Source organism: Telmatherina bonti (genome assembly GCF_933228915.1).
Source record: "Telmatherina bonti genome assembly, chromosome: 5".
NCBI classification, from domain to species: domain Eukaryota; kingdom Metazoa; phylum Chordata; class Actinopteri; order Atheriniformes; family Telmatherinidae; genus Telmatherina; species Telmatherina bonti.
The window spans coordinates 9,739,214-9,765,421 of NC_136623.1; the positions used below are offsets into that span (position 1 = coordinate 9,739,214).

Consider the following 26,208-nt stretch of genomic DNA (forward strand, 5'->3'; position numbering starts at 1 on the left):
TTGTGGAGACATAAAGGCATCAGGAAGGAAAGGTCAGGATAGTTTGTCTGAAAATTAACCACATACAACACAGAAAAATCCTGCAATAACAATGATTGTGTCATAACTGTAATTATATGTTTCTTCGAATGAACTCTGGTGATTCAGAGGCAGCAGACCGAGTCAACATCCACTCTGCTCGCAGCAACTAGCATCGCCCTGTCTGACTGAATACTTCTTTTTGAACTGAGAACTCCTCATAAAAGACCTCTTTACCCCACGGCTCCCTTAGCACATGTAGTTACATGCATGAAGTCTTTTTCAACGGCTTGAAGCCACTTTTTCTGTTAGATTTTATTATGTCAAGGCGCCCCGGTGGGGGCAAAAGAAGAGACAAGCATAAAAATAACAAACATCCTTTCTTCCCCCTCTGGCTACAAACTTCCTGATGTTGTCACTCATCCTGGAGCAAGACGGCGCAGAGTTCCAGCAAGCTTTGCTGGTATTATCCCCGTTTCACGCAGGTGCAGGCTTGCACAGGCTTGCATGACTTTCTAGTCCTTCATTTTCCTGCACCATGCATGAAAAATACATCCAGAAATGTGAATCCTGCCAAGATTAATTGTGTTCCTGCCGCTGCAGTGCGTTAATGGAACAACTGTCATCATCAGCGTCAGCTATAGGCTCATATGGTGTTTTTTTTTTTTTTTTTTTAAAAATAAAGGGAGCATAAATGTTTATTGAGCCCCAAAGGCACGTAAGCAAATCTGACCTCATCTGAGCAGATATAAAGCGTCTGCTTTCAGAGGGGAGTACAGATGGAAACTAGCTTCAGCTTGATCTGTAAATCACTAAATCTGCTCCACTCAGTCAAACAGCTGCTGGGTTTCTGTGCACAATCATGATCAGACATCCTCCGCTTCTGATAAACTGCTTGAGTGAAGCTGAATTGCACATATGTCAATTAATTTGCTTCACTTATTGTGACTTCACACAATTTTCTCTCTTTATTTTTGTTCCAGATTTTCTTTTCAGAATTATTTTTCCATTCTAGTCTTCCCATCTTCTTGCATTCCCATACCACTCTGTGGCACATCACGAAGTCCGATCAGACCTGTTCAGGCGTCTTTATTGCAGATAAAAGTGCTGCGAAGGGCTCATATGACAGAATGTAGAGCAGACACTTGGGCATGAACTCTTTTCAAACTGCTTTTATAAGTGCACCACATTCTGCTGGTGATTAGGGAATCCGGAGCGCTGAGAGAAGTCAGAGAAAATCCGTGACAAAAAGGGGGAAAGGGACTTAGGCTAAGAGAGAGAAAAGCTGAAAGAGTCAAGAGTGGTGTGTCTTCGTGTGCATGTGCGCCGCAGAGCAAAAGGGTGATTACTTTGTGTTAATCTGGCATCAGCTTTCCACCATTTGAAGGCTTCCCGGTGTGTTACTCATTATCTGCCGACAAGTCTGTTAAATAAAGATTAGACAGGACCAGTAAAGGGACCCTTTTTTTTTTTTTTTTCCATGAAAGTCTTGCAGAAACAATCTGTCTTCTGTTGGGTTATCTCTGTGATGCCCCCCCCCCCCCCCCCCCATTCCTTCATGCACATATCTCTTCTCACTTTTTACCAACTGTGCTCCATATTTCAGCCTTTCTTTCCAGAACATTTCAAATTGAGCTATCCTCCTAATTCAAAGGAAGACTGTAAAAAAAAAAAAAAAGGGGGGGAGAAATCTTTTTAGGCTTTTATCTGTCAGGCATTTTTTTCCAGGAGTCATCGAATTTCTTTGATGACCTCACTGATTTCAGGCACATATTTCCCCATAATTACTTTCTACCTTTTTCTGGACATAAAAAAAAAAAAAAAAAAAAGAGGAAAATCAATAGATCCATACAGCGCATCCCTGCATGGTAAGTGCACATCGGGTCCATTTAAAAGGTAGCTCCTCAGCAGTCATGAATCTGATGAGGTCTCTGCAGACGCATGCTACACTTGCATTCCATGACAATGTTCACTCCGTTTACTGCAACGCCGTTTTAAAAGAAAATGACCTACAAGAGAGATGCGTAACAAATAAAAAAGCTAAAGTAAAGCAGGTCTGCAGGGGATGTTGCTCAAATCTGACTTCAGATGTATTCAGACAGTCACAATATTCTATTCATAAATAATCAGATCGTTTTATCTCACAAAATAGAGAAAATGTCTTGTTTCAGGGTGTCTAATCCTCTCACAAACAATCAAAAAAAGTATTAAATCCATCCATTCATTCATTCATTATCCTAAGTGCTTAATCCAATGAAGGGTCGCCGGGAAGCTGGAGCCTATCCCAGCAGTCTGTGGGCGACAGGACAGCTCGCCAGTCCATCGCAGGGCCACACAGAGACATTTTTAGAGTAATTTATAGTAACCAATTAACCTAACATGCATGTCTTTGGACGATGGGAGGAAGCCGGAGTACCTGGAGAGAACCCACGCATACCTGGGGAAAACATGCAAACTCCACACAGAAAGACCACTGTCCAAACCTCGCCCCAGCCAAGGATTAAACCAGCAACCTTCTTGCTGCTCTCACTGACCAGCTATCTGTTAACAGGAATATTGCCATGGTTACAGCAGCTAATTATTGTCCAGTCAGGACCACTTCTGTCACAAGAACAAGTGTTAAAAATAAAACTTTAGAATAACGCGCTGTGGTTTCTAGAGCTGTTTGGGTCTGTTTGAGACCTTCCTGCTCTATAATTTACAAACGTGAGAGGATGGAGGTGGGAAGAACAGCAGTGGAAAAACCGAAGAGAAGAGAAAAGCATCAATGAATGAAACATGACATTAAGTCAGACGAAGTTTGAAAATTTGGGGTTGAGTTGGGTTGTCAAGCAGTTTGTGGTTGGATGATGTTCTGCAGAGAAAAGCAGGTAAGCTAGAGAGCTCAGTTTGAGGTTTACTGTTTAAATCCACTGGAAGTAACTAGGTTGTGCTAAATATATCTAAAAAGAAAAAGTGTCTTTTCCAAAAACGTTCAATATTTTATCCCCATACAATAAATACAAAATAACATTCATTCATTCATGTAATCAGCTTTTCAAAATTCCTGCAGTTAAACCTTTGCTACCTCCACATATAACTTTCACAAACATTAATCTAAAAACAGCTCTGTGACAAAGTGGGTGAGATTGTAATCGTTCACCACTTGTCCCAAACATTGACCTTTTCTCATATTTGTCCCTTCAACTTTATTCTGTTGTTGCTGTTGCTAGGTAACCATGCTGCACTTACTATTCCGAGTTTTTAGTGTTTGCATTGTGTTGCATTTTTTAACACAATGCAATTGTAGAATAATTTTTTAACATTATTCTTTGTTTAACTCCACCTTGCAGGGTTGGTGTTGGGGAATGAACCAACCCAGCACCTCCTCATTGCAGGTGGGACTTCTTAGATTAATTGACTGGGAGAAACCAAGTGGAGGATTTCCTCTTCTGTAGTTTCTTTAAGTGTGGGCTTATTTGAAATAATGTATTAGAACTGGTATTCCTTTTGTGTATTTTCATCTGTTTAGGAATTTGGTTTGTTTATTAATGTTGGTGTAGAATAAGGTTGCTGGGGACAGTGATATTGGAGAATGGTTTAAGTGAAATCAAATCAGGTGTGTGTCTGATGGGGTATAAGTAGTCAGTTTTGGGAGCTCGCGAGGGGAAAGAGTGAGGGAAAAGGATGTGAAATGGGTGACTGATTGTCCATAGACCTTTGAAACTGTACGATGGACAACTTTTGGAAAATGTTCATCTTTAAGGAAATCCCAGGACTGCTGATTCTGTCTGTCTGATCTTCTTCAACCTTGGACACACGACCTCACAAGCTCCATGAACACATTCAGTAAAAACAAACCGTTGTAGTTCTGATCAGACTTTGCAGAGTAGGACGCTGCTTGTCCTGAGGAAACACTCCAGGACTATTTGTCATCATCTTGACAGCGTTATTGTGCACAAGTCCAAGATATGTGGATCTATAGGTCGATTTAAACTGTTTCTTTGATAAACTACTGCCTGTATCTGATGTGAACAGACGTGAATCTTAACAAGGAGATGAGATGTGCTTTGAAGGCAAATTCCTCCAAGAGACATAACCCCCTCTCAGTTTACGAGTTTAGACCATAGAGTAGTCAACGGCAGATAATAGCAGAGTAAGAGAAGCGTCAGCCTGAAAATCGGGTTTTTTCTCAGCATTTATAAAAGAGAAGACAAGTGGCATCAACAACAGAAATATATCCTAAAATGGGTTTTATACAGTCACAGGCCACTTTTTAGTTATTGGTGATTCACACAATTATCTAATCAGCCAATCACATGGCAGCAGCTCTGTTCATTTAGTCATGCAGACATGGTGAAAACAACGAGATGAAGCACAAACCGAGCATGAGAATAGAGAACAAACAGAGTTTAAGTGACTCTGAACGAAGGATGGTTGCTGGTGTGAGTTTTTACTGGGATTTTTACACACAACCATCTCCAGGGTTTACACAGAAGGTCTGCAAATACAGAAATATTTAGTAGCTGCAGTTTTCTGTATGAAAATGTCTTGTTCATGTCAAAGGTCAAAGACAATATTAACTCAAGTAACCACTTGTTCCAACCAAGACAATGCAGAACATCATCTCTGAACACACAACACGTCCAGCCTGGAAGCAGATGGTCTCCAGCAGCAGAAGACCACAGCGGGTTCCCTCCTGTCAGTAAGAACAGGAAACTGAGGCTACAATTCACACAGACTCACCAGAACTGGACAATAGAAGATGGAGAAACGTTGCTGGTCTGATGAGTCTCCAGTTCAGCTCCACATTCACATGGTAGGATCAGAATCTGCTGGAAACATCATGACTACATGGATCCATCCTGCCTCAGGCTGGTGGTGGGGATGCAATGGGGGATGTGTTTTCTGCACACTTTGAACCCCTTTTAAACCTCCACAGCCTACCTGAGTCCTGCTGCTGACCATGTCCATCCCTTTCTGAGCACAGTGTAGCATCTTCTGATGGAAACTTCCAGCAGGATGATGCACCATGTCACAAAGCTCACATCATCTCCACCATGACGATGAGTTCACTGTCCTCCAACGGCCTCTACATTCACCAGATCTCCATCCAGCAGAGCCGCTTTGGGACGTGGTGGAACGGGAGATTCTCATCATGGATGTGATGCTTCATGTCAACATGGAGCAAAAAATCTCTGTGTGAATGTTCCCAAGACCTTGTTGGATCTATGCTCTGAAGAATTAGGGCAGTTCTGAAGGAAAAACGGGGTCCAGTCCAGTTAAATGACCAGTAAAGTATATTTCCTAATGTGACAGAACACATGAACACATTCCCTCCATTTAAATTACAGCTTTCATGCAGCCTCATAATTAAATATTTCCATCACATAAAAATTTGAGATTAAAATAAAAAAACACAATCTCAGCCTTCATTGCACTGGGACATAAAGCTCCTAACTGGAATCTTGACGTAGAATGACTGATTTACTGAAGATGATGACGAATGTGTGGATTACAGACATAAAACCGGTTCACAGGGAGAGACGATACTTTTCAATGTCAAGAAAAGAAGATGGAAAGGCAAATCGCATCTCCTGCTCAGACCGCAGCAGGAGTCCATCAATGTGACCTTAGCAAGCACCAAACTGTGTCTGACAACCAGCAAGCGCATCGCATGACCCAGAAAGAGATGAGCGTGAGACTCACAGGGTTGAATCCTGGGAAGAGGCTGACCGCTGAGGCTGAATCCAAAGGAATCGGGAGAAACTGCTTCATGCCCAGTGAGGTTTGGACAGCAGGCAGGGTTGGGCGCACCAGGGCAGGCATGAGGCCATTTTGACATGTGTTACCTGTAGGGTGGGAGAGCAAAGGCAACATGTTGAATTGCAAACAGCAGCAGGGGGAGACGCTTCAGCCAGAATCTTCCAGCTCGCATCCACACGAACCCTCAGCGAGTGTTTCATAAGTCTGTTTGATGCTTATCACAATTTCCCCTCGTGCTATTAGCCCTCATTTCGACTTTTTCACATCTCTGCCAGCGAGGCAGCCAAGACAAGATGTCCTTTACATGCAGAGCTCATAATGCAAATGGATTCAAGTTAAATTAGTGCCACGGGTAAAAACAACTTTCTGTGGTTTGGGAAGTAGATTGTGATAGCATGGAAATCCCCTGAAACTCCGCTTTCAGTGGTTTTAATGTTTTACAGCTGGAATAACCTTGAATCTCATAGCCGTGGGGGAATTTCCACCATGTCAAAGAGACATTTTTAACAGTGTTGAGGGGTTTTCTTTTAATAATTTATTTAAAAACTTAAATAACAGCATTTTCAAGGTCACTTTAAAGCTTTTTCAGTCGATTTAGACTTTTACATGTTTTACAAGCAACACAAAAAGACTGATAACATTCTGGCCAATTACGGTCGCCCTAAAGAAACCTTGTCGACCAGTTATGACCAGATCTAGTGAAAAAATAAGTACAGTATTTAGTCTGGTTCAATTAGTAATTTTTGCTCTTTAAAGAAAGAATAAAACACAGTTTGTAATTTGTGAAATTTAAAGACAGACATGTATCTAGTCCACATCTTATGCAGGTTTTCATTCCTTTTTCTCCCCCCCCGCCCTGCAACATAGACCACCTTAGACAAGGTCCAGATGAGAAGCCCCACACATCTGGACTAGATAATGTAGATGTTGTAAAGTCTTTTAACAGTTTGTCTGCCTTCCCATCCTAACTATTGAATCAGAAGATTTAAGTTGGAAGCCAATTTCAGAGCCATTTCATACTGTGTCATAAAAAAAAAAACAGATGAAAGAAAGCTGCACATGGTCTTCATTTAGAGGCACGTATTGTTGTTGTTCACACCCAGATCAGGAAATGACATCTACCTGAGTCACTGGATCAGAGCTCGGCCACCTTTTCAGCACTAACTCACTGCTGTTTTCTCAAATGTTGCTGCATTCTATATTTCTACCTTGGAAGTAGAGATAATGTGCTAATTAAAAGTAGAAGGAAATATCTAAAAGCTTATTGTAAAAATCAACAATTTAAGCTTCCCAACAAAATGTATATAGCATACCTCAAACCGAGAGTCAAACAAATATCCATCCTTCCTTAATGTTAGGTATTAAAATGACTTTAGCTCCAAAAATGCATAAAAAAAAAAAGATTAAATGTCTATTTTATTGAAACATTATGTTTTGACTACATATTTTATGGGTATGCTATAACAAACAGTGCAAACAGGCCTGAAGCGAAAGCTGGGTCCTGCATGATCTGCACTGACTGACATGGTGTCGTGAAGAGGCTGCCAGAGCCATGGATGCTCATCTCACACATTAAATGTAGCTGACACTGACAAATATAGCATCACAATTGTAATTTAACTGGTGATTTTATTAATGAACAAGGTCCCATCTCAATAAATGGAGCATTCATTTTAAGTTTTGATTGTAGGTGTAATAGCCGGTGTCAGAAACAGTGTGGTCCCTCGTTGCCTAGCAACTCCAGATGCTATGTTAAGTTATCCAATTCTTCTGCAGATTCACACAAAATATATATTTTATAAATGAATAAAAATAGACCCAAAAACTTTTTTTTAAATTTCTTTTTATTTATCAGTGGGTCTAAAACTCAGTGTGTCCAATAACTACAAATGAGTTTAATTACAGTCGTCCGCAAATGTCTTCGTCCCTTTTCATTAAAGAATAGGATGAATATACAACAGTCACTCAGATAACTGGAGACTGAAAAAAGGAACAATAACTAAAAATGAGCTAAAAATATTCATTCATTCATTATCCTAACCGCTTGGTCCGATGAAGGGTCAGAGGTAAGCTGGAGCCTATCCCAGCAGTGTACTTAAAATATAATTTAGAAAAAGAAACAAAAAACAAATAAGATAAACAAAAAAAATGAATAAAAAAAAAATCAGTCAGTCAAGGACATTTTAGAGCACTTTTCTGATGAAAAGTGGGACGTCATACCTGTCAACAGGTGCAGAAGTCTGACTGAGAGGAACAGAAAACACCTGACTGCAGTGGAAACATGAATTGAAGATTGTTCAACAAAATACTAGTTTATGACTGATAACATATGATATTATTTTATCATATGTTTGCTTTTTATTGAACCAGAATTGGTAAATAATGTAATGATGTTCATAAAATGTGTAATTTATTATTATTTTAGTAATAAGATTTTCAGCCCAATGCAGCAGTTTTTCTCCTTTAATGGGAGGGAATACATATGAGGACGACTGTATATGCGTCTAACAAGGATTATTTATCACTGAAGTTAATGTCTAGATTTTCCAGACACAAATCAGATTCTTTTCTTGTATTTATACTTGAAAAGTTTTCCATCAGATGAACACTTGGTGAGAATTATGTTTATGGCAACTAAGAAAACCTTGACTATAGAATGCCTCCAAGCAGATACAATATACCTTTAAATTTAAGAACAATATTCTACCAGATATGTCATGGAGAAGTATGTCTGTGTCTTTCTAACTTTAAAAAGATCAATTTGACAAGGTCTGGCTCAAGTGTACCCAAAATATTAGAGTCCTTAGAGGGGACTTTGTTCAAATGATATATATTATCATACAGGTAAGTTAAAAAGTATTAGATATAGTATAGTACAACTTTCCACTTGTCCAAATTATTCACAATTGTTCTGTTTATTGCTGCTGTTTTAGATGTTTACTCATTTTGTTGTATGTATGCATTTATTTTTTTCTCTTTGTCTTTTATAAGAAAAGAAAAGAAGGGGAGTAGGAAAAAAAGAAAAAGGGAAAGAAGAGGTACAACCGGATTCCAAAAAAGTTGGGACACTTTAGAAATTGTGAATAAAAACTGAATGCAATGATGTGGAGGTGCCAACTTCTAATATTTTATTCAGAATACAACATAAATCACAGGTCAATAGTTTAAACTGAGAAATTGTATGATATTAAGGAAAAATTGCTCATTCAAAATTTCATGGTGTCAACAAATCCCAAAAAAGTTGGGACAAGGCCATTTTCACCACTGTGTGACACCCCCCCTTCTTCTTACAACACTCAACAGACGTCTGGGCATTGAGGAGACCAGCTTCTCAAGTGTAGACATAGGAATGTTCTCCCATTCTTGTCTAATACAGGCCTCTAAGTGTTCAATCGTCTTGGGTCTTCTTTGTCTGACCTTCCTCTTAATGATGCGCCAAATGTTTTCTATAGGTGAAAGATCTGGACTGTTGGCTGGCCAGGTCAGTACCCGAATCCTTCTCCCATGCAGCCATGATGTTGTGATTGATGCAGAATGTGGTCTGGGTCTTCCATGAAAGAGACTACGTTTGGATGGGAGCATATGTTGCTCTAGAACCTGAATATATTTTTCTGCATTGATGGTGCCTTTCCAGATGTGCAAGCTGCCCATGCCACACGCATTCATGCAACCCCATACCATCAGAGATGCAGGCTTCTGAACAGAGCGTTGATAGCAACTTGGGTTGTCACTGTCCTCTTTGGTCCTGATGACCTGGCGCCCCAGATTTCCAAAAAGAACCTCAAAACGTGATTCGTCTGACCACAGAACGGTCTTCCATTTTGCCACACTCCATTTTAAATGACTCCTGGCCCAGTGTAAACGTCTTCGCTTGTGGATCTTTGTTAGAAATGGCTTCTTCTTTGCAGAATAGAGTTTCAGCTGGCAACGGCGGATGGCACGGTGGATTGTGTTCACTGACTATGGTTTCTGGAAGTACTCCTGAGCCCATGCTGCGATTTCCTTCCCAGTAGCACTCCTGTTTTTTGATGCAGTGTCGTTTAAGGGCCCGGAGATCACGGGCATTCAGTATGGTTCTCTGGCCTTGACCTTTACGCACAGATATTTTTCCATATTCTCTGAATCTTCTGATGATATTATTCACAGTTGATGATGAAAACTGCAAACTCTTTGCAATTTTTTGCTGGGTAACACCTCTCTGATACTGTTCCACTATCTTTTTACGCAACATTGTGGGAGTTGGTGATCCTCTACCCATCTTGGCTTCTGAGGGACACTGTCAATCTGAGAAGCACTTTTTATACCCAATCATATTGCCAATTGACCTGATTAGTGCTGATTGGTCTTCCAGGTGTTTGCTGTATGCTCAAATGACTTTTTCCAGCCTCTAATAGGTTCTTGTCCCAACTTTTTTGGGATTTGTTGACACCATGAAATTTTGAATGAGCATATTTTTCATTAATATCATACAATTTCTCAGTTTAAACTATTGACCTGTGATTTATGTTGTATTCTGAATAAAATATTAGAAGTTGGCACCTCCACATCATTGCATTCAGTTTTTATTCACAATTTCTAAAGTGTCCCAACTTTTTTGGAATCCGGTTTGTAGATTGGACTGGGAGAGACTGGGACAAACTGGGACAAACTATCTTCTTAGACTGTTTAGTGACTGGTGATGTTGACATAGCCGAGCAACTTATGCATAAGAGGTGTGTACAGAAGTTTCTGCTACTTTGGGATGTTTCATTACTCCCAGTTGGAATGATCTGTGCAAAATAAAAATAAAAAGATAATAATAGTATTCGAAAAAGATGAAACCTGTAGCTTTATCATTGAAAGCATAACAGGAAATAAAGAATCGCAGACCTATCAGGTTATTTTGCTGTTTAATAACTATGTAAAAGTGGGAATACTGGTGGACCAAACTGAAAAAACATACTAAATTGTTTTAAAGCTTAACTTTATTGGTGCAAAATAAATTTCGCCATTTGAATGACTATAAAAGAGTCTTATTAGAAGTATTTGAGAGAATTTACAAGAGAATATCAAGAATTCATTGATAGAAACTCACACTAATGAGACATTGAGGGAGTATCTGAAAACACACACTTCAATGTGCGTCTAAATGTTGAAAATCTAATTTTGTGCTTGATGTTTAGCTTTTAAAGTTCACAATCTGCACCTCCACTTCTAAAGCGATTTGCAAAACACTGCTCAGAGCATATGACCAGAGCTTAAAGGGCAACCGTTCAGGGAAGAATCTCTCCAAAGAGCTCAGCCTTTGCACAATCTGTCTTTTCATTTGAGGCCACTGGAACGGAACATACTCCCTGATAGTCGGAAAACGTGTGTAGACATTTATTTTATTCATTTTTGTGATGCTAAAATAGGATTTTTGGAAAGTGATGTGATCAAATGCACATTTTTCTCCCTACTTCACCCAAACAGTTTTCTCCTTATGTAGGAATCTTCAGAGAGGGGGCATGGAAATGTGTTTTTTTGTAAGGAAAGATTTTGCTAGTAGAGTAATCAAGTTCTGTTTGTCTAATTATATCTAAAAAAAAAAAAAGAAAGAAAAAAACATAGACATATATTTGTGTTTAACATGCACAACTTGCCCGTGTCCACCTCAGCAAACCACTAAAGAAATCTCTTCTGCTGTGAAAATAAAGGATTTTATGCAAAGTCCTTGACAAATAAAAAAAAACAAAAAAAACAGTTTTAGATTATTTTGGTCACACGCACAGACCCTGCGTGAAGAAAAAAAAGCGTATTGTTCAGTCATGTGAAGCAGGAAAGAATGCCATCTTTGATATTTCAAGGTTGAATGTATCTGGACATCATAACGGTACTAGTAAGAGAATCACTTGATATTAACTGGGTCATTAAGTAGCTAAAAATGAACTTAAATGTACAATGTGACATAAAAAATAAACCTAAAATGCAGAAGGGTCCCGTGACCCAGCAGCTCATTCAGCCCTGCTTTTCCAGCGATACTGTGAATAAGACCTCTGTCTGACCTTATAGGTGTTTCTATCACTGTGGAGGAGTTTTCATTCACTTCTCTTTACTACGTTGCTTCGTTTCATTGAGTTTTATTGGCAGCTGTTTATGCGCAGCTTGCTGAACATCCCAGGTCAGGTTGAGGTCTGGGTGTGGACTGGACCACTGCAACACCTTGCTTCTCTTCTCCTTCAGTCCTTCTTCTGGAGATTTGCTGGGGTGTTTGCTCTGTTGGATGAGTCAGTTTCAGCCAAGCTGTAGCTGTCAGACAGATGGCCTCACATTTGGCTCTAGAATATAATGATTTACAGAGGAGTTCATGGTTGACTGTTTCCACCAAAGGGTCCAGGTTGGGACAAGATCTCAGCTGTATTTCCAACCAACTATACCCTTACCTGGTAACGTGACAGAGAAACAAAGGAAGATAATCAGGGACATCTAGCAGTTTGTCCTCAATCTTCCTGGCTTCAAGCTATTTATTACAAGAAGGGGCAGTACCATAGACTGTATGTAAAAGATGATGTCACCCATAGGTTTGTGAAGAGCTGAGTTAAAGCTCATTGGTCGGTTCCCACCGTCGCCATCTTGGTAGCGTTACGCGTGTCGTCTCTACCAGCAAATATAAATGAGCAAAGTGGTGGAGCTGAGAGAGGGGCTGTGAGTGTGGGGGTGGATGATTGACATCTGTCAAACTCTGACCTCTTGTAGTTAAGAGCTAACCAAGCTAACACGAAGCTAACTGGAGCCAACCAGCTAATGGAGGTAAGCGGGCTGAAGCTAAGTCACGCTTTTACCTAGCTAAAAACCGCGGTTGTTCAACATTCCTCCTTCTTGCAGCGGGATATTGGATACCTGTCAATCCAAAGAGACACGCCCCTAAATATGCTGAATTTTGAGATGAAATTACTTCTAAACGGAGAAGTTAAAAAAAAAAATTTACTCCCCCTACAGTTCTCATGAAGGTAAACCTGACCTATTAAACCTAAAATGTTCTTTTGTACCAGACTGTGTTCATGTTTATTTCTGCTGTGAAGTTGGTCTTTTTAACATGGTATGGGGATTTGTGCTGTTTTGGAGCCCCTAGTGGATGAGGAGGGAACTGCACTTCAGCATAGGCTTCACCTTTAACCGTCGGAGGTTCTGGCTTTAGGCTGAAAAAGACTGTTTTTTTCTGTACTTTGTTCTTAGAGAAAAATCATTAAGTGACAATTCTCTCAACCAATCAACAGATCACAGTGTGTCAGGCTCCACCCTTCAGGGTTGTATCGGTACGTCTTAGACCCGGTAGAATGGTTCCAGATCACATATTCTTGTTCGTTCTAGTTTTTGCTCATAGAAATGTAAAAGGTGCATCGTCCCATCCTGTATCGAGTTGGGTGAAAACAGGGCTGTAAGGCCACAACTCCAGTTCTACCGTCCTGCAGGTTTTCATGTTGCCCTGCTGCAACACACCTGAATCATATCTACGGTTCAGTAACAGGCAGGTGCAGAAGTTGACAAGTTGTTGGAGAACCTTTTCATTTGAATCTGATGTGTTGTACCTGGCAGGGAGACACCAACACCGGTGGACTGGTAGATCTTGCGGACTGCATTTGGTGACCATAAGGTGTCCAAGTCTGCAAAAGAACCCTAAATTGTTGATTGTAATGATTGATTTTACGGTTCTTTTAGTTGTTTAGAAATGTCTCAATGGTCTTGGGCTCAGACCTGCTTTTAAATAAAGTTCTCTCGACGGCCACAAGCTCCTCTGAAACCAACATTTTAGTTGTTCAGTTAGAACTAAATCTTACGGCAAGGTATTGTTCCACTACACGCCTTGTTTGTGGACCTACCAGAGAACTTCAGAGCTGCACAGGCAATTAATGTTTACAAGAAAGACTTTTTGGCTTTGTTTGTTTGTTCTCCTTGTTTTTATGTTTATTTGATCTTAGTTTCTTCTTGTCAAGCTTCCTTTTCTTTAACTCCAGTGTTGTCCTACACGCCGACAGCTCTGCTTGCTTGGTCTGCAGGTCTGTTGCCATGGTGATCGAGCAGCTCTGCACTGCAGCCCTTTTTGTGACCCTGGCCTGCCCTGATCTGGCCTGTTCCTGTGGCGGCGGCCTCTGTGGTCATGCTGGTGTGAACGGATCTCCGAGATAGAATCTCATCACAGCAGCGCCAAGCCAAAACAATTGTTTTCATTTATAATAAAACTTCATTTGACTGAAATGCAGTGTTTGTGCCATAAACATATTTATGTTCAAAGAGCATGTTTACACTCAAGCTGAAATTTCCACACATTACTGCTATAATGAGGATTTTCTACAAATATGACAAGAATTATTTCAGGTATCCGGTGGTGGTATGCTTGTAAATTCACTGACTGCATTGTGCAGGTGACCGCTGCAACACATTGGTGATATTTCAGACTTTAGACTGATGCTCTGTTCTGAAACTATCACCACCAAGTGGGTGAAGTGGAAAGGCTGCAGCAAGCAGTGCAGCATTTCTTTTAAGATGATTCAACAGCAAGAGAGGCTTGGCCCACACATCTCTAGGAAAAACAAAAAGTAAATACTCCACTTTTATTGTCATGTGAGAACACCACGCCAGCAGAGTGCTTTCCTAACCGCCAGCTGGAAACAGGACAAGGCTGATTTCAACACAGCAGGATCGAGAAAAAAATGGCAGAAAAAACTGTCACCACCCTCCAAAACATTCGGAATTAAAGAAGCGATTTCACAAAGCTGTAATGAGAAACATTTTTTTTTTTGCTTTAAAAATCTATGCACACGTAAGAACAGTGGAACTCTTGGGCAGCGAGCTGCAAAGCGCTGGCAAAAACGGCATCAAACTGCCGTCTGGAGACAAATAAAAACACAGTTTGCCACGTTTCAGTCCCCAGGCAGTGGTTAGGGGTAAATAAAAAGCAAAAGTCATAAAGACAAGCAGAGAAGTGTGAGAAACCACAAACTGTCCTCCCCCTTTCTCTCACTCCATCTTCTGTCTTCTCTCTCCAGTCGCCGGAGCGCTGCCATCTGTTGGAAAAAGAACACATGCCGTCTCTCATGTGGAGGCACGTCCCACTCCCAACTTCAACAAAGCATGTCCTTCTGCAGGGATCATCCAACCATGCCATCTCTCGACATGCCGGCCTGACGTCAGCCCCCAGGCTCGCCTCACCTTGCTCAGAGCCAGATCCGCCATTCATCAGCCCGACGTGCTCGGTCAAAACAGGCCGTTCAAACACACCCGGGCTGATGTGTGAGACGGAAAGCGACAGACTGAAATGTGGATTCGCTGGATGGGGGTCATGTTTGGTTTGCTGATTGATAGAAGATGAAATGTGACATGTCACCACGGCAGAGGTCTGGGATTTTCGTCTACTCTGCAGCATCACACGTAGCTGATTTGTTCGACCAGTGAATGAGAAATCAAAATATAGCCTTGTTATTCTTCTGTCACAGTGGAGGTATACGAGCAGAACGAATAGGAATCTTTACGCCAGTATTTCATAGTTCTTGTGGTCGACTGCTGATGCAAACAGCAACTTATGCGCATATTTTTTCCACCTAATTTCCGAGAATATCAAGCACCCTCTTTGGGAGAATTAACATGTAATCATTGCAAGAATAATAATGATGACCTAACTTGCTGATGCAAACAGTTCAATGCAATTGAAATGTGTGTGCACACTGGGCAAGATTGGAAACAGCTTGCTGGATCATGCAAATGTTTGTCATATTTACAGACATAATTATAAACTGAAGATTTACATTCCAGGATTTCTGCTGATATCCAATAAGAAAGCCTTTATAGGCCAATATCACTGACATGACAATAGTGATATCATCACACCTCACTAGAAATAAAAAAAAAGCCTTTTGAGTTTGTTCTTTAAATTTCAGGGAAATTTTCTTTAAGCAGGATTTGTTTGTGTTTGTGTAGTGGCTCGTATTAATGTTCCTGCCTTATGCTCAGAATCATATATGCAACTTTACATCATGTTGTATTACTTCACACTTTTTATGAGAAAAAGAAATATTAAATCTAATTGTAAATGCTGTCAGGAGTCTTTCAGTATGAAAAAAACCGAAGTGTTAAATGGAAAACCAAATTACGTCTAAAATGTGAGACTATGTTTGGTACTCACTTCAGTGCAAAGGCTGAGTAAGTTACCATGTACCATGTAAAAACTGGTTCACTGTTTTAGCTGTCCGTCTTAAAGGGACACAGCAGAACTTTTGCCATCTTCCCCGTCACCGTCCCCTGTCAACAATTAATTTGGCACCCATCTTGCATCTTACCTGACCTGTTAGCTCTCTCCAGCCAGCAGACGACAATCTTACAATGACTCTTGTTTTGTCTCTTTTGCTCTTTTAATCTTCTTCCGTTTTTTGCTGAATCAGCAACGTTGCGTGTTCAAATTAGCCAGTTCCTCATTTTACCCTGAAGTTAAACGTCCCGGGTGTAAAAGTTGTACAGTGTCAGTTTCTCAGCCTCGGGATGCTGCTGTATAGCAGAGGCTTTAGAAATGCACATAATAGGTGTCACTGTGTCATCGAACAAGTCCGCAACGCTGAGTTTTAAGGTCAGAAAGTTAAATAATGCGTCTAATCTAGACTAAATGGTAATCTTTGGTTTTCTAGTCAAGTTAATGTGGAAATATGCTGTGAATGTTGCCTGGTAAGGTGTATTTTTTGTTCAGGGCATGCCCAACTTATCTGGCTTTGTTTTGGTGTTTAAGTACACATTCCAGAAAGCAGCAGCTTTAATGCTACTGAAGTGTGATTTCTTGGAATATCCTGAAATACTTTCTATGTCTTTACAGGTGTATGATGTGTTTAATCTTTATATCAAAGATGTATAGCCGCTGCTGTCGCTTGCGTGCTGCTTTTTGCTTTTCTCTTGGCTTTCTCCGTTTTTCCTTTTTTCTCTCCTTCTTCTTTCTTCTGCTATGTATTTCTTTCCAGTCTGATTCAGCAGTTATAAGCAGTAAAAGCAAAATAAACAAACAAAAGTCAGAAATCAAGGTATGCATCATATCCAAAAGGCTCTTCTTGGCAGAGTAAATGTGTTCAGCACAACACGGCAGCTAGACCAACATTCTGCTGTCATGATGTTTGACAGGACAGGTTTAGAAAACAAACAGACAAAAAAAGCACTACTCAAGGAAAGACCTTCCTAGTTCAGGAAGGTCTTATTGAAATAGAGGCCCAGATTATATACGCTTTACACCAGGAGAGGGTTATAAAGACCATGTCTTGACATCCTGCTCAACCACGATTATCATCAGCAAGAGTGTCATCGTTTCAGAGCAGAGTTACTACCCTGTACCCTAACAAACCCTCTAGATCTGTACATCTCCAGTGTTACACTCTGCAGTGCCGCTCTGGCATCTCTACAAGCATGGTGTATCATCTGCAGAAGTTGCAAGATGTTGGAAAAGACAAATCAACAAAAATAAAAACTCAGAAAACAACATGAAGACCAGCACAAAGGTTTGTAGTCACAGGTATGATTGATCCGAGTTAAAGCTCCCAGGTCCTTCGAGTTTCCCTCCAGTCAATTAAGAATAATGTGAGTTGGGATTCAATCGGATCTTCTGGCTTTTAAAACAAATGTAAATTTATGGAAAAATTCTCTGAACATATTCACTCCCAGGGTTGCACAATACTTGCACATCCATCTCCTATTTTGAACCACCTTGAGCGTATAAGTAAAAACAAGCTTCTTTTAGCCAGTGCATGTCGGATAAACACTGAGTGATACCTGGTGGTCTCTTTTTGTGATTATGACCTGTTGTGTTCTCCTTCTACAATGATTGACTGGGTGAATTCACCTGGAGGTACAAAGCCAAGAGAGTGTGGTTTACTGGCAGTTACCAATAATAAACATCAGTAAGAGTCACTGGTAGTCCTGTGTTCACCTTTGGTTCTTTGGGTTAACAGAGCAGCCCAGATCCTGCGGCCCATCATGAGGTGGTTTGTGGTCTGCTCCTGGCTTTTGTTTCTTTTGTCAAGACCGTCCTTCTTCCTCAATGCTTAAATTTTTTTATCAAAGTTCTTTTGAAATGCTGTTGCTTGCTGGTGATTGTATATGTTATGGTTTTGTGTTTAAGCCTGTTTCATTCAGGGATCGCAGAATATTTGGGGTCTCGTCCGGGAATTTGTTTTTACGTTTATGAGCTGGCTTTGTGATTGTGTGGGCCATTTTACATTTTGTGCTTTGAACTAGATCTCTCTCTAGGTAATGACAATCCACTTCTAACTGGCTGACAGAGGTCACAAGTAGACTCCATCACTACTGTCAATCAGACATAAAATAATACCTCTTTGCCACTCAGGACATCAAGAAGCTCAGATTTAATTTATTTTTGCTGTTTGGACACAGGAGTAGAAATTGGATGTCATTGGTAGTACTGCTTTTGGTTTTGGTTCTTTACATGAGTTTTGGATTATAGGTTAGGTTGGCAGCCCAGATCCTACGACCCATCGTGTGGTGGATTGCAGTCTGCTCACGTCTTTTTTTTTTTCTTTTCACGTGGCCGGGGCTCCTTTCTCCTTTATGATTTGATTTATTCATTCATTCATTCATTTTCTGAACCGCTTAATCCAATTCAGGGTCGTGGGGGAGCTGGAGCCTATCCCAGCTAACTTTGGGCGACAGGCAGGGTACACCCTGGAAAGCTCGCCAGTCCATCGCAGGGCCACACAGAGATGAAATGATTTGATTTATATTCAAGTTTTTAAATGTTGCTGCTTGCTGATGTCCTTACATGTTGTTATAGTTCTTTCATCTGAGCTTTTATTTTATTCAGAGATTGTAACAACATCAGAATGGAGTTCAGATCAAGAACAATGTCATAGGGAACCACTCTGCTCCATATTCAGTGCAGGACTTTGGACCACATGTTATAAATACATCATAGCCTTGCATATCATGTTTTCAACACTGAATATAAAACAGAATGTTGGCAGCACAACCAATTAGTATCTTAGAGTGATCCCTTTAAATAGGTTTATGATAGCATCTTAACATGCCGATGCGTAATGTGTTATCTACCATAATTCATACCTTTACATAGAATTTTATTGATTAACAGTTACTAATTAGGATTAAACAGAAAGTAAAACTGATGCTGCTGGGAATGTCATCCATTTTGCAGTTATTTCGTAAAGCGAAAAGAAAAATAAAAGCAACAAAATAACTGAGTAGGTTGAATTGAAATTTGAGCAACAGGCAGCAGAAGGAAGGTGAACGGATCACCACAGCGTTTTTGGGAGGGGAGAACAAATGCCTGAGCTAAGCTTTATACATATTTCTCTCACTCCAAACCACGAATGTCAATCAAAAAAGAAGCAGGAAAAATTCTCTAGGGACAATGAATATTTATGTGAGACGTCATACCATAATTGTTTAAATAGGAACTGATGAACAGATATTATCTTACACACAGAAAGTGAAAAAGTTTCTATGACTAGATCACATGAGGAGCAACTGAACTCCAGCTGTCAGATCAGTAGAGCGTAAAAAGTTTAATAATCCATTGGAATGTGGTGAAGTGCTCAACATCTAACCTTTTCATCTCCAAGAGTGTCAGGCTGTTCATGGCGGAAAGAGTTAAATGTGCATGTGTTCTTTGTCCTCTAGTATCAAAAGGTAACAGCAATCACAATTCAGCCAACATGCTCAAACACATGAGCACATTCCAACAGGTCTCTTAAGCCTAAGCATCTGTCACCACGGGCAGAAGGGAAGAATATAAAGGCTGAACAGGAAGACGAGTCCCTGGCTGATAAACTGATCTTTAACCCTGAAACCTGAGCCCCAAACTGACCTCACTACGCTCCAGCACTCAAGCAGAAAATGTCAGTTTTTGGACGCTTTTGCAGATAAACACAGCCGCCACAAGGGATTAGCCGTGTATTAAGAACTGTCACTGCTGAAAGAGTTTTCGGCTATAAATGTTAATATTTGGGTAATGCTGACATCTTCTAAATCCCGACTCCACCAGGTGGGCTGCTTCTGCAGCTGACAGTGTTGTCTACTTTTCACTGAGTCACTCAAGAGAGCCGTTCCGTTTCGAAAGGTCTGCAGGTCACAGTCATTAAAAAGGTATGTGACTGCATGAGCAGCTCAGGATTTTCGTCTTTAGACTTGCAGTTTAGTTTTCTTTCACCTGTATTTATTCATGTGATTGAAATGAAAGTAATCAAGGAAAAAGCAAGCCAAAGAAATTGAACACTAAAGGTCAACGGTACAGGAAGCCTAGCTACATGTTGGCATGTTAGCTTGCAAACAAGCAACCTCTCCTGAGCTGATCTGTTTACACCGTGAGTGGAGTTTTGTAGCTGAAACCGCTTACTGTCAACTTCCCATCCAGGCACTGACACAAGTATGCAATGGCTAAAATGGAAGATTTGTAAGTGGCTGGGGTTGTTAAATGTTTGTCTATGCAAATTTTAGCCACAGATTTGTACACAACGTGTTTTAGGCTGCACAGAAAGCTGCAAATGGGCCTCAGTTTCTGTCTGCAGCTCAACTAATTTCTCTGATTCAAATAAAATATCTTGGACGCAATCATAGCTTGATTTATCTGCCAGCAAATTCAACGGGAGTGGTAAAATGTGCAATTTTTCTGCACGATGTCCATGAGACTCATTTGTATCAGAACATGTGACGACATAAGCACAATGAAACGCATGACTCAGGACAAGAAATTAGTCAACAATGGGTTAAATTAAACTAAATGTGGCCCTCACATTTTAACGTCTTTAAGTGCTTTGTTTTGGTTTTACAACCACTACTTTAGTGTTCAGATTCCCCTCATCAGCTATCTTCACAGCATCATTCTTAAGCCTCAACAGGCTGGTTATAAACCAACCCTACACTACCCCCCCAATTACCTGCTGTCAGACAATGTCTGCAATTTGTTAGAGAACGTAACAGCAAAGGAAGCAACCCTCAGGAATTGGTCCAAATTAAGTCTAAGAGTGAATACAGCATTTGCATCTGTCATGTTTTCTTGTCACACCTCTAAGGAAACGTGGACACATCCAGCATTAGCTTCCTTTTCTTGGTAGTTGATAACCAAGCTTTAGGGCTTTGTTTAGTGAAATATGATGCTAATAAATCAAATTAAGACTTGAACTAGTTAAAATATATTGAAAAATTTAACTCTGGAGATGACTTTTGCTGAATTTGCCTAGAAATGCTGCAGAACTGACTTTTGGAAAGAAGATAAGGTGATAAAAAAAATGTATACCATTGGTTTGTTATCTTTTCTCTTCAGGACTGTTTAATGAAGCATCTCATACAGTAACAGTGGAAAGGACGTGTTTGGTCACTGTATCGCCCTCTGCCTCAGACTCTGACCGTCCTCTGTGCTGCCCTTCCTGAAGAATCCATGTGTCTGGGCTCCAGCGATTTTTACTCCTGCGGCAGTATGCCGAGAGAAGGGGAGGGAGAGTAAAAATGATGTCTGGAGGACGCCGAGTGGCATTAATAATTAATCGTCTTGGGCTTGCTCTCCTCCACCTTCTGCCTCCTCTTGCTGTCCTGAACCTGGCGGCTCCTCAGATAAGATCTGTCCAGAGAGGATGAGAGTCCAAAGAGGCTCATAATAAAAAGATTGCTTTTGCACCGCCATCCATTTCCCTCAGCAAATACAAATCCAATTATTAGATAAACCTGAATTCCACTGAATCTCTTTCATATGCTGATGATGTTCCAGATGTGATTAATTTCCATGAGAGTTGCTGATTGTATTTGTTGACCCTTAACATGCTGGAAGATCAGTACTTTGCTTCAAGCTGGGGGGGAAGTAAAATCATTTCACCCCTATTAAAATGAACAAAGTGAGTACTAAAAGGGGGGAAGGGGGTTTAAAACACTGAAAGCTACACTATCACTGATTTTCCAATTAACCTTCCCAGGATAAACTCTAAATTCTTTGGAAATTTAATGAACCTCTCTACGTTGTGCTTTTAGCGATCCCCTTCATATTAGCATACGCTAGCTGTCTCTAGCATCATTGGTGTAGCTTACTAATAAACATAACTGTTTATGAATTAACTCCAGTGATCATTTCTCCTGCGTTCTGGCATGATGTTCAATTTTAAGGAAAAAAAGAAAGATGACAACTTTTGGGAAACGCAGCGGAGAGATCACTTTACTCAACGCCACTAATAGCTTACAGGATTGCAGGACACACTTAACATCTATTAAGCTGCTCGGTCACAGTTTATTTACTGCCTGGGTCTTGATGTATGAAAGGAGAAAATTTCTGTTTGATCTGCTTTTTCATTTTCTCTGACCCCGGTGTTCTGTTTCAGAGACTTGGATAAGTCGCTCGATATAAATCACTTCAACAGAAAACATGTTTCTGTTAAAACAGCAGCTATTCAGAGCCGGTGAACAAACGCTGTTATGAATCTTTTAAGGGATAGCACCCCCCCCCCCCCCCCCCCCCCCCCCCGACCCCCCCCCACCCACCCATGCAGCGCACTTGTGCACTCAGGACTGCATTTGTAAATGCAAAAATGATGCACATCCTGAAAGCAGACAATGACCCTATGCTCCAAACCCATCCATCCAAACAGACCCGCACCATCTTCATTTTCTCTTTGCTTCCCAGCAGTTTCACACCTGAGCAACATCGGCAGTGGATCTCAAAGAGCTGAAGCTGTCTCTGAACCTGGCAGCTTATTCATTTACATGCTCCCAGTCCTCTTTTCCTTTCTCTCTGCCCAACCTCCCTCCTCTGTGTATAGCATAACAAGAGAAAATCCCTCTCGCACTCACAAGCCACAGTATAACTTCAGATCACTTTAATCCCTGGGATGTTAAAAAAAAAAAAAAAGACTTTCATTTCCTTTCATTTCATCCCCTCACAACTCCAGATGCGTGTGTAATTATTCCTCCAATGTAGGCCAGCCGTGAGAGGAGCTCTTGACTAGAAGCTGCACACACATTAAGTCCTCCAAAGCCTCCAGATTGTTCCAAATACACCAACGGAAAGAGCCTTTCTGCAGTTCCTTTCAAGACAAGTTGCTCTGAAGACTCGTTGTGTGGACTCCTGCAGACAGCGTGTTGGTTGAATACCCAAAGACAAGACCAGAAGCTCTTAAGTAAACCAGCCCAGAAGCATTGTGAAGTTGACCTGAGGAGCAGGTTCATTCCACATGTGAAGCCCTCAGTGAACAACTTGATGTTTTCAGCAGTCACAGCTCATATCCATCTTTTTCACTTTCCACAAAAAGAACTGCCCAGCTGGATCACATTTACATTTAGAACAGGGGATAATGTGCACTTATCTCAGCATTTGACTGTGATAAAGCAGATGCAGCGAACACACACACGGGGGAAAGAAACTGGAGGTCTTCTAGGTGAGTAACTTCACGCTCTTTTCTCTAATGGAAACCAGTGCTTCTACTGCTCATGCTTTTAGTATCTACAACCCACCTTCAAGTAAAGTGAAATCCCATACATTCACACTCAGAGGAAAGACTTGGCACAGACACACACACCTGGGGATAAGATGATGGATGTAAACAACATACAAGCAGACATTCAACACAAACACTCACCAAAGAACATGCTGCTTCTCTCCATAGCTCCTCAAGCTCGGGGGTTTGCTGTATTTCCTCTCTGGTGCCCTGCCAGTGCGTGTGTGTCCATGGGCAGCCTGTGCATGTGTCATACACTCCTCAGGGGTGTGTGTGTGTGTGCATGTGTGTTGAGTCCAGCAGCAGCGTCAATGACCTGTCTGCATGCTGCGCTCTGCACGCCGCTGCTGTATGTGGAGCTCCGTTTCTGCCTCTCCTCGTACTGGTCCTCCTTGCCTCTTTCGTCCCCTCCCCTCCGCTCTAGCTCTTCCCCTCCCTCCTTCCTCCTCCTCCTCCTCCTCCTCCTCTCCAGCTCCTCCACACGCTGATTCCCTTTGCCTCTTTCTTTTCTCTCTCCGAGGTGTCTATCTCCATTTTCCAGCAGCAGCTTCTTCTTCACAAATGTCTTTTCTGTCTGTCGCTTTCTACTTGTCTCATCTTTGTTTTATGTGTCAACGGAATTCTCCTCGTCGCTCCTACTTCTTGCTTTTCTCCGCTGTCACTCCTTTATTTGATTTTCTTCCACCTCCAGCATGCTTTTTGTCTTCTTTTTCTCTATTTGGACTGTTCCCGCGTTCTCCCAGAGGTTGCTTCTGCAAACATCTTTTCTTTCCCTTCATTCAGCGCTGTTCTTCTTCTTCTCTTTTTGCCTCTTTTTCTTTCGCCTTTTTACATGAATAAGGCAACGTGAAGACAACAGAAAAGCATCTTTCATTTCAGGTATTTCAGAAATGCAACTGTTGGATTGGAAAGCAGCAATATTATTATTGCAGAAAAGGTCAATCACAGTTCCAGCAACGACTCTTCTGTCTGGAGTCTTTTAGCATCTTTTATCTCTTTGTTTTGGCCTTGTAGCTGCAAATTTACCACTTTGGTTTGCTTTTACTCTATTTGCGCCACAGCACAGATGCTTCTGCTTTTTAACCCTTTATCAGGCAAGTGACTGTTTTTGATCACTTTGTTTTCTTTCATTTTCAGCATAAAACCTTTTTTTTAAAAAAAATATATATAAAAAATGTAATAGAATGGAGGTCTCGGTACATACCAGCAGGACAACATTAGGTTAAAGTTTCTAATTTCAAGGTATTTCATTAAGTGCCCTATAAAGGGTAAAGGTCAGCATGTCTGGACATCCTCTTTTAATGTTTCTCTTGTAGTAAATGGCCACACAAAAGAAAGTTGGTGATTGTAATAAAGAGATAAAACCTAAAAGATTAAATATTACATGTAATTTTTATTCATTCATTCATTTTCTAAACTGCTTAATCCAATTCAGGGTTGCGGGGAAGCTGGAGGCAGGATACACCCTGGACAGCTCGCCAGTCCATCACAGGGCCACACAGAGAGACAAACAACCACTCACGCTCACTCCTAGGGGCAATTTAGAGTAACCAATTAACCTAGCATGGATGTCTATGGATGGTGGGAGGAAGCCTGAGTACCTGGAGAGAACCCACGCATACACGGGTAGACCAAACCAGCCAAGGATCGAACCAGCGATCTTCTTGCTGTGAGGCCACAGTGCTAACCACTGTGCCACCATGTAATTTTTAATAGATTGTACATGCTATCAGCTCATCTTCAGGTTAAAAACAAAATATAAAGAGTCCCTTTTTTGGAAGCTGCCCAAAACATTTGATATGATAAGCCAGGGATCAGCGACTCTGGCGCTCTTCGGTCAGTTTCCTGCCAGTTTTAGATGTTTCCCTGCTGCAGCACATCTGAGTCAGAAGAATAGCTTGCATTTGAGTTTGTTGCAGCAGGTAAACATCTAAAACTTGCAGGAGCTCACATTATGACCTTGTTCTCATGTCACTGGACTTGAACATAATGCTTAATGGTTTCAGCAAGTAGATGAGATAAACTTTATTGTCTGTCCATGCAGTGATAGAAATTCCTCTTTCATGGCAGATAAAGGTAAAATCTTCTAAGTCTATTCCATTTTATTTCTTCTGTTTAGTATTATCACAGTAGGTGACGACCACCAGAGGCACACCAGGTGTTACATGGCAACTACAGGTGATGCAGGGCATTTTAATTAGCTTGGGTGCAGAAGGATCCTTTCACTCTTTCATTATTTGCATCTTTATTTTCCTCTGAAATGTGACTTTTCATCAGCGTGTACCATAGCAAGTCATTGAAATTAAATAGGAACTCTACCGAACATGCAGCAGCTTTTGGACTGATTTGGAAGTGTTACAAGCAGATCTCTCCCCTCGCCCAGCTGGGTGGCTGAATGCCAGTCACTACCTCCCTCATCTCAGCCCTCCTTCCCTTTGTATTCATTCCCTCTTGTATCTGTGAATCAACAGGTGTGTCTTCAGTGTGGAATCAGTCAGCCAAGTAAATTTGCACTTACAAGGAATTTGTCTGAGGTGAACAAATTTATTATGCATATACTATAGTATAAATAGTTAGGTACACCACGAGAAAAATTTGAACTTGTTTTGTTCAAGTTCAAATTTAGAACAAAATCAAATTAAAAATTGCAGATTCACCATCACAAACAAAAGAAAAAAACTAAAAATTTCCATAGACATTTCCTTTAACCCTGCAGTGGACTGGCAACCTGTCCAGGGTGTACCCGCCTCTCATCTGATGATTGCTGGGATAGTCTCCAGCTTCCCTGCGACCCTTAATTGGAACAAGCGGTATAAATCATGGGTGACTTAATGACTTTCCTTTAAATCAACCCGTGGATTCGGCGTTACTCATTATGACAGCTTGCAATGCAAATAAATAGATTGAGGAACAAGAGAAACATAAAATAAACAGTGGCCTGAATTGATGTCATTTGTTATCAAGTGTGTTTCCATTACATGTGGAATTATGTAAAAACCATTGCAATAAA

At 40.8% G+C, this 26,208-nt stretch overlaps 1 protein-coding gene across 1 annotated transcript in view; it reads right to left on the bottom strand.

Moving 5' to 3' along the window:
- Positions 1–23,354, bottom strand: part of znf385d (zinc finger protein 385D) — a 126,342-nt gene extending 102,988 nt beyond the window's left edge. The window contains exons 1-2 of the mRNA XM_079240813.1: positions 23,340–23,354; positions 5,707–5,849 (exon numbers count right to left, since the gene is read on the bottom strand). Of these exons, the coding sequence (XP_079096939.1) occupies positions 5,707–5,849; positions 23,340–23,349 (153 nt within the window). The 5' untranslated portion in view covers positions 23,350–23,354. The remainder of the gene's footprint in view (positions 1–5,706; positions 5,850–23,339) is intronic.
- Positions 23,355–26,208: the final 2,854 nt, after the last annotated feature.